This window comes from Emydura macquarii, unplaced genomic scaffold (genome assembly GCF_026122565.2).
Source record: "Emydura macquarii macquarii isolate MOO-44397 ecotype Brisbane River unplaced genomic scaffold, CSIRO-AGI_Emac_v2 contig_1230, whole genome shotgun sequence".
NCBI lineage: Eukaryota > Metazoa > Chordata > Testudines > Chelidae > Emydura > Emydura macquarii.
Genome location: NW_027131367.1, coordinates 2144239 through 2160388, shown reverse-complemented (window position 1 = coordinate 2160388; position 16150 = coordinate 2144239). Strand labels below are relative to the sequence as shown.

The 16150-nt window shown below is 43.6% G+C and overlaps 1 protein-coding gene across 10 annotated transcripts in view; it reads right to left on the bottom strand.

Moving 5' to 3' along the window:
* RPTOR (regulatory associated protein of MTOR complex 1) overlaps positions 1-16150 on the bottom strand; it is a 257671-nt gene that overhangs the window by 12892 nt on the left and 228629 nt on the right. For 8 of the 10 annotated variants that reach the window (XM_067547239.1, XM_067547232.1, XM_067547233.1 and 5 more), the window contains 4 exons: positions 15760-15884; positions 14388-14492; positions 9520-9567; positions 826-932 (listed from right to left, as the gene is read on the bottom strand). In XM_067547239.1, coding sequence (XP_067403340.1) covers positions 826-932; positions 9520-9567; positions 14388-14492; positions 15760-15884 — 385 coding nt within the window. The remainder of the gene's footprint in view (positions 1-825; positions 933-9519; positions 9568-14387; positions 14493-15759; positions 15885-16150) is intronic. The other 2 variants (XM_067547234.1, XM_067547235.1) reach the window with 1 other exon arrangement.

Genomic DNA, 16150 nt, shown 5'->3' with positions numbered 1-16150 from the left:
CCTCCTGAGGTCCCTTCCAACACTAATATTCTATGATTCTAAGGTGTACATTTTTAATGGTGAGATTATTTAACCATAGGTACAATTTACCATGAGTCGTGGTGGATTCTCCATCACTGACAATTTTTAAATCAAGACTGGATGGTTTTCTGATAGATCTGCTCCAGGAATTGTTTTGTGGAAGTTCTGTGGCCTGTGCTATATACAAGAGTCCAGACCAGATGATCTGGTCTTGGAATCTATAAAATCTACATTACTTCAGTGCATGCTTAAGTGCCTTTCTGAATACGAATGCTTTCCTGAATCGGGGCCTCATATGGCAGGTGGGAAGGAAAATGACAGTGTTTTAAAGGTTAGCCCTATATATTTTCAAGAGTATTCTAGGAGCAGAAGCTACTGAGTCTGAGGGGTGCCTGACTCTCTCCATCATTGCACTTTACCCTCTCAAGATGTTTTATAGTATGACACCTGACCTCCAATTTGTGATTGCTCAGACCCTTGCTTTCCCAAATGCAATTGCATAAAATTCAGCAAACTACAGCAATTTCCTACAGGGAAAAGCACTGTAACATTAGGAAAGTATTAGAGTATTTTTAGTTGTCTTGTAATGGGATTTTGCAGCCGAAAAGGACAGCCAGCAGCACATGACAAGTCCACTCTTCAGAGATCACGGCTTGAGAACCTCTGGACTGTGTTTGTTAAATCACTGTTTGGGATATGTCCTGGAAATATGCTCCCTGGTGCTTAATTCCAGGAAGTCAGCAGGGAGACCTGTAAGCTCCAGTAGCAGTGAAAGGGTTAAAGAGGCAAACATGCAGCTGTTACCTGTACTTTCATTTCTCGATCTGTGTCCCAGATCCGGATAATCCGCACATCTCCTGATGTCATGAGAAGCCCTGTCTCTTGTTCCCAGTCCACGACCATCCCTGCTCCTGAGAAAAAACACAGGACATGGGAATTATTCTCCATATAAACCCAAGCAGAGCTTGACAGATCTAAAGACCAAGTTGTGCGATCTGACACTTTTTGGTATAGCTAGGAGAAACTTAAAACCACACAAACACACACTCTCTCCAAATTGGGTCAAACCAGCAGTTCCTGAATTCCAAACTACGGCCCTCACTCCTTGGACTGGGAGTGCTATAGAAGACACATGCTCACCCCCTGATCTGGAAGGAGGACCTCTCTGCTCAGCAAATCCGCTTCTGGCAGATGCTCTGAAAGGTCCAGATGGCTTCTACAGGAAAATGGAACCAGTCCTTTGCAGGAGGATGGAACTATACATTATTCATCACCCTATAAAAACATCAGGGTATCTTGAGTAGACTGGACTGGTGTTGAGTGTTAGGGCATCCAGCATGTCCATAGCACTGCTTTCAAAAGACTAAGGGACCCATGGATTACCATGATGTCTTTTCCTCACTCAAATCGAAATATTGCATGTGATTCAGAGGAAATATGTTTACACAAGGAATGGTGAAGCTGTGGAATTTGCTACTGTAAGATATTGAGTTAAATAGTTCAGTAAGATTTAAAAAAAGCTATGTGCATGGATAAGAAGGAGAACATTCTGCAGTTATACTACCTAGAATACGTTTGCAAGGGCTCTCAATCCTCATGCTTCAGGACATAAACTGATTACCAGCAGGGATCTAGAAGAAATTTCCTCCCATGGTATTGGAGCATTATAAGGTCTTTACCTAACCCATAATCATCTGACACGGACCACTACTACAGACAGGTTGGCAGACTATATGAACCAGTGATCTTTGCTGGTTTGGCCATTTCTATTCAACAAATTACTGTCTTTCACCCCTTCTCCCATTGAGGGGAATAACTGGGAAAAGCCATCGAGTGAGCCCAAACTGCTTAAGTACACAGTATACAAATGTCAGAGCAAGGTAACTATTTTGGACTTGGGAAATAGCAGGCTCTGCAAACCCGTAATTGGTAAAGTAATCTCCCAGGTAGGATTCTAGTACATTTAATTAGAAAGGCCTTCTTTACACTAGCTATAAGCTGCCTGCACAATGCCTAAACGTTTTGCTTTGAGCAGAAAGCGATATACCAATTATCTTTTGCTACCTCTGCTGGGAGTCTGACTGACCCTGGATCTGTGGGTTTCCCAGGGACATTTCTATGCATATGTACATACAGAGATGAAAAAAATCCCAGAGCAATGAAACCTGGAATGAATTTCATTGCACAGATGTTTGGATTCTCTTACGTGCATAAGTTCTCTTCTACACAAACCAAGAGAGAATCTAGTGTCTCCTCTCTTTTCATAAGCAGCTTTGCACTGGTGCTCCCATAATAGAGATTAAAATGTGGTGCCAAATGTAAGGTGGGGGTATTAGAAGACTCCCAAGAGTCAGACACCAGCCCTGTAATATATTAGGATTGCAGCCTCATTTTTCCTCCTTCCATCAGGACCTTTTGTGAAAGAATAAAAAAAAACCCCAAAACCCAGGATTCTAACTCTAGAAAGACCCCAAAGAGACACACACAGGTGTCTTCTCACAAAAGGACTCAGTGGGGTTTTGTCTTATCTTGCTCTTCAAAATTAGCACTAGAGGGAATTTAAATACTGTACAATGATCTGGTTGCCATTAGAGACCCATTGACACCGATTGGCAGAGCAAACGTCCTAACAGCCACCACAAGGAAAGATATTTGTCTGTCAGAATTTTACAGGGTATGAAGCCCAGAAGTGGAAGCACCCTAAAGAATAATAAGCCTGCTTTGAGGATAGTGGGATGACCATGTTTTGTGCAAATGCAGACCTAATTTGCTATCTACTTTTCCTCCTGGAAAAGCACATCGGAGCCCTCTCCTGATTTCACCTAGTATTACAGGATCAGAAGACTACTGACATTGACAATCTCATCCTATTACAGGAAATTCAGGACCCACAGCTAAGCTGACAGCTCGTATCTTTATCTTGTGAGTCAAACAAACCATTACTTTGGATTGCCTGGCCACTTGGAGGGCTGCAAGAGATGCTAAGCAAAAAAGCAGGCAATGGTTTAGCTTATAAGCACCTCCAAAGCGTTTTCATTTGTCATCTTGTTTATTGTCCATGTGACAAGATAAACCTGGCAGGCCGGAGATGGATTCTGCCATTACTTCACTGATGGAGTAAGTTAGGCGGTTTTAAAGCTCCCAATTTTCCAGTAATGTTCTCCAGTTTGAAGACAATTATCTTCTTCAGTTTGATCAGCAGCAATAATCCCTGTACCACCTGGAGCCTGCAGATATTCCTCCACTGAGAGGAGTAAGGAGAACAGGAGGTGTAGGGTTTGGGCTGGTATTGTTGGTGCCATTGATTAATAAACTTGTTCTGGGGGCAGTCAGGGGGAATTTGTTCCTTTCACAGTCACTGGGATCTTTAGGCACAGATAGTCTGGAGGGAAAGGGGAAAATTTTGCTTCTTACAAAGGTGGATGTTTCTCATCATGAGAGATTTTACAGGGTGGAAAGAGTGAGAATTCACACCAAAGAAGGGCATTGTGAGAGATTCCACTTCTGCAGAGCAAGCGGGGTGGAAATTTGATTTCGAAGAGGATGCTTCACATATGGAGTTGTCCTCTCCAGCTCGGGGAGCACGTGGAGAGACTCTTGCAAAGGGGACTTCCCTTCCTTCAGTGCCCAAAGAAACTAATGTTCAGACTGGAGACAGGGGTGTAAGAGCGGTGGAGGGGTTCACAGAGTCATAGATCCTAAATCCAGGGGAAACCATTGTGATCATCTAGCCTCACCTCCTGTGTAACACAGGCCAGAGAACTCCCCCAAAACAATCCCTGGAGCAGATCTATCAGAAAAACGTCCAACCTGGATTTAAAAATTGTCAGTGATGGAGGATTCACCACAGCCCTTGATAAATTGTTTCAATGGCTATTTACCCTCACTGTTAAAATGTACACCTTATTTCCCGTCTGAATTTGCCTAGCTTCAGCTTCCAGCCACTGGATTGTGTTAGAACTTTTTCTGCCAGACAGAAGAGCCTGTTATCAAATATTTTCCCCCATGTAGTTACTTACACAGACTGTGATCAAGTCACCCCTTAACCTTCTCTTTGTTAAGCTAAATAGACTGAGCTCCTTGAGTCTGTCACCATAAGGCAGGTTTTCTAATCATTCTCCTGGCTCTTCTCTGACCCCTCTCCAATTAATCAACATCCTTCTTGAACCAGAACTGGACACAGGACTCCAGCAGCGGTCACACTAGTGCCAAATAGAGAGGTAAAATAACCTTTCCTCTCCTATTCGAGATTCCCCTGTTTATGCATTCCAGGATCACATTTGCTCTTTTGGTCACAGTATCACCCTGGGAGCTCATAATCAGCTGATTATCCACCACAACCCCAAATTTTTTTCAGTCACTGCTTCCCAGGCCAGAGTCCCCCAGGCTGTAAGTATGGCCTGCGTTGCTCCCAGATGTATACATTGACATTTAACCACATAAAAAAAACATAATTTTCTTGTGCCCAGTTTGCCAAGCGCTCTAGATCACTCTGAATCAGTGACCTGGCCTCTTCATTATTTTCTACTCCCCCAATTTTTGTATCATCTGCAAACTTTATCAGTGAATATTTTATGTTTACTTCCAGGTCATTGATAAAGATGTTAAATAGCACAGGGTCAAGAACCGATCCGCACAGGACCCCGCTGGTAACACACCCACTCGATGATGATTCCCTGTTTAGTTACATTTAGACACCCTCAGTTAGGCAGTTTTTAATCCATTGAATGTGGATGACACCCAAATTCATGGACCTATGGGTGTGCCCTATATCCTCCACCTATCCACTAATACTTTGATGGCCCCCCTCATTGTACAGTAGAACCTGAGAGTTACGAACTGACTAGTCACCCACACCCCTCATTTGGAACCAGAAGTACGCCAGCTGACAGCAGTGGAGACCAAAAAAAAAAAAAAAAGAAAAGCAAATACAGCACAGCACTGCGTTAAACGCAAACGACTAATAAATAATGGGAAAGTTTAAAAAAAGATTGGACAAGATAAGGAAACTGGGTCTGTGCTTGTTTCATTTAAATTAAGATGGTTAAAAGCAGCATTTTTCTTCTGCATAGTGAAGTTTCTAAGCTGTATTAAGTCAATATTCAGTTGTACATTTTTGAAAGAACAACTATAATGTTTTGTTCAGAGTTACAAACAACCTCCATTCCTGAGGTGTTCATAACTCTGAGGTTCCACTGTGGTATCTGAGCACCTCTGTTTCCTGAGATTGGAGAGGGCTGGATCTCAGATTTCAATAATCAGAGCTCTAATGATCTTCTCTCAAACGTGCCCTTCCTTGAGAAAATGTGAAATACAATTTTGACCTCATCTGACACATATTGCTCAAAGGTGGGTGAATTAACATCAGCTCCTTGGGTCTCATGTTACCCCAAACGATCCATGCAGGAGAGAGAAAAAACTCTTGGCGTTCTCCTTGATGAGACTCTTTAAATACCTGCAACCTAAGAGCTGTTCAACCTCTTGTCACCAGAGGCTGCACATGCACTGAATTCCAGGCATGTATTACAACCCAGGAAATCTCAGCTTCCAGCCTCAACGGGCTGCGGCAGATGACAAGAGCAACTAGTGAGAAATAAGAGGCTTATACAATAAATTTTCAAACCCTTTCAATGAGATGTGCTATGAGGAAAAAATAACTGTGTGACGAGACAATTCCAAACAAGAAATTTAGCTTGTGTTGAAAAAGAGCAAAAGAACTGGCACCTTTTCATATAAATCTAAATTATTCACAAGTATGTAAAAGAGAAGGCTTCTTTTGCCTGTGAAATATTAATCACAAGAAAACTCCACAATATACAGAGTGAAGTTACTTCTACGTGTTACCAGTTACAGGGCATGTTTGTGTTTATTAAAGCAGACTGAGGTTTTTAGCTGATAAGATATAAACCTGAGTCAATACTGTAAGTTCCCAGCACCAGCTCACTAATGTTTTCTTTTTAAATTAAAAGGAGGCCCCTCTCCAGGACATTAGGGCTTAGAATGAGGTCTACCAGCTGTATTTTGGCCTACAGGGTCAAGCATGCTGGGCAATCACTCTGCTAAGCCAGTGCTTTGCTCCTGTGAGAAGGCAGCATACTGAAAGCGTACACGACTCCTCCACTCGGAGTGAACCAGAGAGGCGGATTCTCTCCCACCTATCTCCCCACATTCCTGCTTGCTCACCGGAATGGGGCAGACAAAGCAGGGAATGGTGCAATACACGTGCATTCACAGAGAAATCTGGTAACTGAATCTGAGGATTTTTTAAAAGCCTATGAATTTCAGAACCATGAACCTACACGATACAGCTCTTTTAACCACATCATTATTTGAGACCACGTCTTTCCTACCTTCTTGGATGATAAAACACAACAAGTCTTCCACAACTCAAGAAAATAATTTTAAAAGTGGTTTTAGCTGAGCCTTTTAACACAAGGACTAGCAGTTCCGCATGATGTGAAAAGATACACAGGCAATGCAGATCAACAACTGTTCTCGAAGCTGTAACTTTCGATAGCTGTTTGCCGTAGGATTTCCCCTGAAAATCAGATACATTTCTCTATGGGATCGTTCCCTGTATAAATTTCAATAAATAACCCTGGCGCTGAAAGCAGATTCATTTCAAGTGTGTGCTCTTATTTTTATCATTGCTGGAATGTTGCCAACCTGTACTTGGCATTTTGATGAGTTCGGAAATGCCTGCCTGGACCACAATACCAAAGCATCTCAGAGACTCCCTGCTGATCTTTTGAACACAGACCCTCCTGAGTAAGCAATGAGGTGTATCTCCATTTTAATTTCCAAGAAGCAGTAGGAGGGCTGCATTACCTCATTCTTCATTCACTCCTAAAAAAGTATCTTTAAGTGACACTCTTTCCATGCCAAGCACTAGCTATAGTGACACAGAAAGAAAAGGAAGAGTATCCGTGATTCTGGACATTTAATTTAAAGCACCCAAAATCCTGGTCCTGGAGCTGCAGCTTTTCTAATACTTTATTTCCTTAAAGGAACTGACCTTATCTAAGGTGCTTCTCTCTATTTCTCCATCCTTCAAAGGAGCAGATACCAACCCTCAGAAGAGATTTTGGGTTTTACTTTTACCTTCTTCTTTCCATGTTAGCCCTCTTTGGCTTTTATCTCAGCACCTGGTCCCTGTAGGTTGACTCCATATTGTAGTGTAGACCAGGGTTTAGTATGGTTAAGACAGGTATTGAACTAATAATAATGTGTTTAGACTTTATGAAATGCTTGTAAATTGCTGCATGCAATAATCTCAGTTATATCATCTTTATCACATGCTATAAAGTAAATATTTAAGTTTTTGCTTTATCACTGTAAAAAACGCTTGCCCTGAAATGGTCAGACTGTCAGAATGACTTGTCTCTTGCCCATCAGGAAGGACTATCAAAATTAAATGGGCCATTGTAGAATATTACAATATAAAGACTTAGCTAATTGCCCCTCCACAGGCTATGTGCAAAAGGGCTCATCCTATCCACTTGAATTCTTAAAGAAGGAAATAAAGACAGTGAACCTGAAAATTTTTCATCTCTGCTCTTTGGATTCTCATAGGGCTGGAGCTAGGAGACAGAAGCAGAGATCCCCAGGGTCAACCTGGGTTAGCCCTGAAAGACATTCAGTGCTGACAGATTGCTACAACTCTGTCACCTTTTAAAACCACAGACTGTTACTCTTTGTGTATATGTTTTCCTGCTTTAACCTGTAAATAATTCTCTCATTTCTTTTTCCTAGTTAATAAAGCCGTAGATAGTTTTCTATAGGACTGGCTACAAGTGTGGTCTTTGGTGTGAAATCCGAGGTACGAATTGACCTGGGGTGAGTCAGTGGTCTCTTGGGACTGGGAGTAACCTGAATCTATTGTGATCTTTGGAGTATAGCAACAAACAATCACTACGTCCAGCTTGCCTGGGTGGCAAGATAGACTGGAATGCCCAAGAGGACTGTCTGTGACTCCATGGTAAGACTGTTGTAGTGCTTCAGGACTTCACACTTGTTACTGGGTTGGTGAAATGAATTATAGAACGTACAGCCAGTTTGGGGGGAGTGCCCTGCTTCTTGCTAGTCTGCCCTGAGTTTGGCATTCACATTTGTGAACCACTCCAACCCATGTGACACCCTACACCAGAGAGCTAACACTCTAAGTACCCCGTTATGGCCCATAAAGTCAATGGAATGTAAGGATGCACCTGGGGCGTTAGCAGAACATGTGCATTTGATATGGGCATATCTGGAGTGTCAACCATCAGACAAATGGTTAAACTCGTACATTTTGGAGAACTCCTTCCCCAACAGAGACAGGGGAAAGGGAAATCCCTGCTACATTTTCCATTAGGAGAATTCTTGGAAGCTAAACACTTGTGCTTATTTTTATTGATTCACAGCTACTTCTGTGCTCTGGACAGAGTGCTGTTTGCATAGCATTGTCAGTATTGATCCTGCATGGGAGTGTCTGGCATTTCCGCAAGCTGATGCCCAGTTATTGAATGGGGAATTCCTTCTGACTAAGGCTTTCTAATTTTAGCCTTTTAATTTGCCAGTGAATGCTGAGCAAAGCCATGATGCGAATAGTAACACATTAGCTTTGCACTGTCCAATCCCACAGCTCTGTGTCTGAACAGTCAGAGGGGCACACAGGCTCCTAATTACAGAGCTCTGAATCACACACACTAATACAATCGCTACAGACACATTCTGGCCCTTATCAGCTCACGCATGTTAATAGTTAATGAGCAGCCTAAGAAGATTACGTCAATTTCCACACACACACAGAAATGGTGTCCTGAAGAGCTGGCCATCTGTCTCCCTCTCAAGGGCCTCAGTGTAGAGAAGGGAATCAAATCCAACAACCCCCAGGCTTTGCCCAGGTCCTGCTTCTGCAGCCAAAGCCTGGAGAGTTACACGCACGTTTTTGGAAGGCAAAGGCAGCGCTTGAAATATTTATCAGACATGTACTAGCCAAAGGACTCAACCCACTAGACAGAGCCTGATAACAAAGATGCACCAGCTACTCTCTTTCCCTTCAGAGTACGATATAATGGTCATGTCGTACGTTTAACTAACAACAAATTAACAAAACTCACATTGGCTCAATGTGATATCTGTTGTCACCATTTGGAAGCTGTCACTCAAACCCTCTCATCCAACAATGGTTTGAAACGCTCCTACCAAAGAAGGAGCTTTATGTACTCAAAAGACTACCCACATCTCCCACCCTGCAAAAAGCCCCCATGCTAAAGAGAACAAAATATGAGCAGCCACGTTATATTACTCTGCTGTCCTCCCCGCTGGGCACCTTGGTCCATCCAGATAGCATCAAATACACTTCCCATTGTTCATTAACGACATGTATACAAGGCAAGAAATGGGAGGGACAGAAGAAGCAAAGCCTTCCAGCTGACATTCAATGGGATGCCAAGTCCAACTAGAAGGCCCTTCCCGCCCCAGCTGCTCGTAGGTAAGAGGAAAGAAAGCACTCACCTCCCTGTTTACTTCTGTCAAGATAGATTGAAACCCTTCGGGCCAGACCTGTGAGAAGACAGGGAGTAAGGGGTGATGCTAAGGGTAAGTGGGTCAGCCAAAGCAAAATAAATCTTAAAGGGTTAGAAAAGCAACTCAAAGTAAAGGAAAAGAACAGCTAAGGGAAAAGCAGCAGCACCAAGTCAAGTACGTGCTTCCACCCAGACAAAAGGCATTCGTTTGGTTTTAATCACAGTAGCCTTTTCCTAGGAAGCCATTAACAAGTTTCGGTCTGTTTGCCAACACCACAGATTTGATTGGTAAGCTTCTCCCTGAAACTGGACACTCTCTAGATCCTTTTTGTGGTTTTGTTCCTTGGTCTAATATAAAATGCATCTCATTGGAGAGTGACGAATGAAAATCTAAATGACCCATGGCATAAACATCTGTATAGATCAAACCAAACACAAAACATGAAGTTTTTGTCATTTAAGGCTTCAGCCCCAGGCAGTGAGCGCTGCTGAGCAGCAGTATAATGGGCTCTCGTGCACCATACTTCAATGGATTGCTAATGAACACTCCGTCAGAGAAAACAATTTACAGATACTACAGTGAGGCAATTCTTAAGTGGGGCATTAGCTGTAGAAACGGATTAGTTTCAAGCCTTCATAAACCCTGGATAGTGAAAGAAGCAGCAGTGTGGCAGCATATTCACAGAGTCCGGCTATGTTTAAGTACATTCTGAGACCGCTGCTTATGTCTTGCATATGGACTCCATGTGTGCAGAAAGAGACCCGGCTAGTTTGATAACAGGAAGGTCTCATACAGAGTCTTTTTTGGGAGTTACACTCTGGTTCTCTTTTCTAATCCGGACAAAGGAAAGCAATACAGGCTTATGCAAGTAGAACAGAGGAGAGACTGGGAGAGGAACACTGAAGCGGATGTAATTACATGGATTCGAGGCAGCTGGTTGTGTTTCCACACACTCCTCTGAGTCCCAGAACCTGAGTTTTAAAAGAGCTGAGATGATAAGACTGGAGATGGCGGTTTATGGTCCATCCTTCCTCACTTACATGGTTCATCTTGAAGGAACAATGTGAAAGTTACAATTTCACTCATGGGAAGTGTTTGCACCGTTTCTTGTCTTCAGAGACATAGCTGTGCAGCTGCACAACACACTCGGCTGGACCAGACAGTGCAAGTTCTGAGTCATCTTATACAGGCCTCTTGTACGGAAACCTGGGGACAGAGAGTTTGCTACTCAGCTATCTGACAGCCCTGGGATCTCAAGCCACTCACAAAGCCACTGACTTGCAAACCTCCCTCTTTTTATGGTAAACACTTGACCCCCAGGCTCACAGCAGTGGGACAACATCTTTACAGCAACTCCTACACTACTCATTAGAAAATACTCCCAGTTTTCTTTTAACTCCACATCAGTTTTGCACTCGCAGATTTAATTTTTGCCTAGTTCAAGGCTTTAGGCTATGAACAACATGAGCATTACCTCTTTTTCAGACATCCTCTGGCTGGGGACGTAGGGCCTGTCTGCACAAGAAAGTTGCACTGTTTTAACCAATGAAGTGAACCCAAATTGGTGCAACTCCCCGTTTAGACACTCTTATTTTGGTTTATGAGTAGCTTTTTTTTTCATTTCAGCATAAGTTGATAGGAAACAGATTTGAACTGCATCGAAATAAGAATCTTTTAAACCAGAATAAAAGTGTCCACACAGAGAGTTGCTCCAGTTTAACTGAATCTGTTTAAAACCAATTTAAGTTAAACTTGTGCAACTTTTCCATGTAGTTAAGGCCTCCTTTGTTTCAAGCATCTCAGCCAGGCAAGAAACTGATGGACACTAAGCAAGAATTTTGCTGCTGTGATACAAATTATTGAGCTAAAGCCATGGAACTCCCATCACTTAAACACCCAGCTGATCTCTTTCACACCTCTGTTGGAAGTACCGTTTCTCTGTTAAGCATTTTGCTTATTCCTCCTTTCCTTACTCTATCCTGTTCTTCACAAATGAGAGAACAGTATGGAAAGGCTATGTGATTCTTAACAGTCTCATCTATTCTTGCTGCTTATTCCCATGCAAGACGATCAAGTCACAGAGACAGGATTCGGACCCTGGGGGTGTGGATGAAGGGAGAGGAAGATCAACAGCAGGAGTAACTGAATTCCAGTAAAACTCCTGTTTTCATGTAAACATCCTTAGTAAAAAAGAGGGAAGTGAGGTGCAGAAAAATGAGAATGCGAACATAACGGCTTCAGCGCTGTACTATAACCTTGGTCTCTGCAGGAAAAGCTAGGACTTCGATCGAGAATCTCATTTCCAAGGGACTCATTTCACTTGGCTCTTTTGAAATGATTTGTTCATTTCTCTCCCCACAAATAAATCTACATTTCTCTTCTAAATCTAATCCAATCACTCCCTGAGTGAAAGGCAAAGAAAGCAGCGAGACTTGCTTAGACCACAGGAACGGAAAGGGTGTAGAGGGTGCAGAAGAGAAAAGGACTGGAAGTTTCAGCACTACTGTCTTGGCAAGCACAATTCCCCAATGCTTACAACTAAATCAGCTTTTGCTTCAGTTCATCACCTATTCTGCCACGTCAAACATTGCTTCTGTGTACCTTCCTTTTGCTGATGTTTTGAAGGCCTGTGGAGAGCAAGATGCAAGCAGAAAATGCCCTGCCCTGATTAAGGTGCATGTATGCACTGGGGAAGAAAAATGGGAGCAAACCAGAAGAGATTCAGTCTGCATTTGTCAGCAACTCCTATGAACTCTACTCATTATGCAGCAAGGAGTGGATGCTAATGGAAGCCTTGGGGAATTCCTAGATTTGGGTGAGTGCATTACCAGGACAATGGAAATAATATCCTGATTCCTCGGAGGGAAAAGCTTCATCGTCATCACAAAAGCTGATGTTAGGGAGAAAGAAACAGAAATGAGAAACCAACTGAAAGAGTCAAAAGGGCAGCTCGGGGTACCTGGCTGGTGCGCTTCTCTCCTCTGCTCCAAAAGAGCAGGAGCAGGCAGCCAGGCACCTAACAGCTCAGTGCACTGTCACTGACCTCTTCCTGCTTGTGTTCCTGCAAGGAGCAGGTTTCAATCAAGGCAAGTTTCACAGCATGCTGCAAACTTCCAGCCGTCTGTAATTAACGAGGTGCATGTCTGAGGGTGTTGTACTGAGCCGGAAGTTACAGCAACCACACTTTTTTGTAACTAGACTACCACGGAGCCAAGGACAGACTATAAGGAGTGATGGAAGAGGCACCAGTTCTGAAGCCAACAAAGCAGCACAGGAAAACTCCAATGAATAGTTAAAAAAACGGCATCAACCAAGAGAAGCAGGAAATAGAGGGAACGTTAAAGGGGGACACATGGGAAGTAAGACCGAGCTGTAAAAATGGTTAGGCTTTGGACATGTCTACACAAACATTTAGTCTGCAGCAAGCTTTTGTCAAACAGATATCTCCAGCCTTGGAATGAAAGGCATGTTTATAGGAATTCTTACGTGGGATGTGAATCTACCCTGTGTTAGCTCCTCTGTACAGACTATGTGGATCCTGCGTGAACTCTTGGTGCGCATCAGCAGGGTGCACGTGGACGCATGAGGCAGGCTCGTGTGAGGCAGACGCACACCCAGCTCGCTGTGAATGAAATGCTCATGCGGAGAAGCCCATTGTTACATGGATAGAAATGCTTGCGTGACAAGTCACCAAGGAGCAGGGACAGGCTGTGCTGGCTCTCTGACAGCATTGCGTAGGGTCCAACAGAGTTCTATGGAATTAGCACCAGGGAGTTTTCAAATAAGCTACGCCAGACTCCTGAGATGAGCTACACAGGCTCAGACATAAGAGCTGTCAGATCTTAAAGCTATAATGGACCATTCCGATCATCTAGTCTGACCTCCTGCGTAGTGCAGGCCAGAGAATCTCACCCAGTGACACCTGCATCAAACCCAGAACTACAGGTTGAGTGACAGCAGAGCTTGGTAAAAGACATCCGGTCTTGATTTACAGAATTCAAGTGACAGAGGATAATTGTCAGACCCTAGAAGTATCCTCAGACTTTGGACAGAGAGAACATGACCTCATTAATATGCTAAGACAGGTTTCATGGTCATCCAAACTAGACTCCTGATTTCAGCACTGTGCCTGGCTGGGTGCTGGTGGTCTTTCCGCATGTAGCCTCGCTTGGCATTTTTAAGTTCCAAGGTGGTTTGAGTCTGATTGTGCCACGAACCTATCCACATTAGATGAGATGGCCTACTCTTCCACCACCTCGTCACCCACCAGAAATGGCAGGGAGTAAGTGCTCAAATGGAACACAAGCATAGTGTGGGCATGAGTGCAACGTGCAAAGCTGTGCAAAGGGTGAGCAGCCAATCAAAAGGAAAGAGGAAAGAGGTGAACTATTTATAAAACCCAAAAGGGGGGAGACAAAACCACCGGCCACAACCAATTCAGGGTAGGAAAGTGCTCAGTACACCCTTGTTCTACAGTTCTCTCTTCAGGAGCAAAACAAGTTAGCTGAGCTCGATGCAACTCCAGTGGAGCTATGATGGACAATGTGGCTGTGCCGCTCTACTCCACCGGTGGAGAAGTATCCTCCATCTCCACGGTCTTACACTGCTGCTCCCCACCTGGCCACTCTGGTCATACTTCGCTCAGAAGAGCTTGTGGCTGGGGTTTTTGTGGACAAGCAAAAAAAGAATCCCTTACCGGGGCTTGGTAAGACTCCACTCCAAGGCCCAGAGACTGTTAACAAGGATGTTACTGAAGGCTGTAATAGAACAACTTGTTCCACTTTACCTATCCCTAGAAAAGGCCCCACCAGGGTAAGTTATTTCTACCCCCAGATGGGAATTCAGCACAGACCCACCTCGTGTGGTTGGCAGCATGTCCGACAAGCCCTGCCAGGCAGTCACCATCTCGGGATTCTTTTCCAGGTCCGCAAAGTTCTTCCACACTCTGATAGCACCGTCATCTTGAGGAGCACAGAAAAAAGGCAGTGTCACTGCTGGTAGAGAGGTCACTTAGCTACTTGAGAGCAGACCGAGAAAGGAAAGAGACCCTGCAATTGTAGTCACAGACTCCTAAATGGAATGACAGTGTCGCCTGAATTTCCAGGCCCCTTTCTGAATTATTTCTCCTACCCCTGTTCATTAGGGTTCTTCTTCTCTCTGACCTTATGTCCATGTAACCTAGGTGATTATTTCACAGGGGACAGCAATGGGAGAGCGAACACACCTTTAGTTAGCTGTAAATCCTTCTCTTTGAACCAGTTCATTTTCTCTTGTTCTTCCCATAAGTGCTGAGAACCAAAGTACTAAATACAAAACACAACCCAGTACAAGAGCTTTACCGAAGCCCAGCTTCTTGGCACAAATCATTCATACCAGCATCACGGCTCTTTTCATTCTGTTCCCCCCAGGGAAACTTTTTTGTGCTAAAGATCAGTAATTTGAAAGAAAAATGTCCTAGAGGCCCCACGACTTCTCTCATTTCTTAATTATGCCATACTTTCACACTTCAGCACTAACTTTGAACAGCAATTGAAAATACTTAGATCGACAGGTTGACAATGGGAGAAGCAAATCCCTCTCACAGCTTCAGCAGCCTATGAATGGAAAAAGCAGTACTTTGTGCTACCATACAATAGGGCAATCTACAGAAGTTATTTTCCTAGGTGATCTGTCAGGGACAGGGAAGAGACTTGCACAGAAATTTGGAGCCATTTGAGAAGTTATAATGTAAAAAAATACACAAGCAGGCCATGCCCACTCTATAGCTAAGCCTGTGCCAGTAACAATATTTGACTGTTGACAGGTTTAGCACTGTTTCCTTGTCTGCTGTGGACAGGATTTTCTTCCCATTAAAAACAGTGTTGACTGAAATTGTGTTGCCTCCACAGGTCATCTATACAATAAAGTGGCAACATGGTTTGTAAGTGTGTTGGGGGAGGACTCAGAACCATGCATCAAATGAATCATGATTGAAAATGATTTCAAGAAGTGTTTAGTGCATCAACTTCAATGCAAAACAGTTACATTATTTAGCCATTTAAACAGTCCAATTATTCAACCTGCTAGCCATAAACTTCTCCCAGGCCTGGAATTGCCATGGAAGGGTGAATGGACCAGTCCCTTAAGGGAGAGGAGAGGACTCCGGACATCTCACATACACCTGAAGCTTGTAAATGCCTCCTCCTCTCTCCTGTCCCTTGACCCTTTGGTGAACGTGACTGAGCTCACCTGTGGCAGTCAAAAGGAGAGAGCAGTCTTGTCCATTCAGGTATTCCATCGCTGTGATTCTGGTGTAGCGAGGGTTCCCATTGTGGAAATAGTCCAGCTTCTCCCCCTTCTCCCAATCCCAAAAGCTGGGAAAGACAGAGGAAGATCGGGTCAGATCCGGGCTGACTGCACAAGCCGTAAAAAGCAGCTTTCCCGTGAAAGTGGTATTAAAGGCTATATACACTGGGTACCAAGTGAACTTGTTTTCTCCTTTGAGTACTGAGCATCTTTTTATTCATGCCTTTCTATAACAACATCTCCAGCTTCTGCAGAGGAAGTACTAAGATTAATACCCAAACCCATTACAAATCTAGTCATAAAGTGGTTCCTCTTCCGACTGACACAGAAGGCC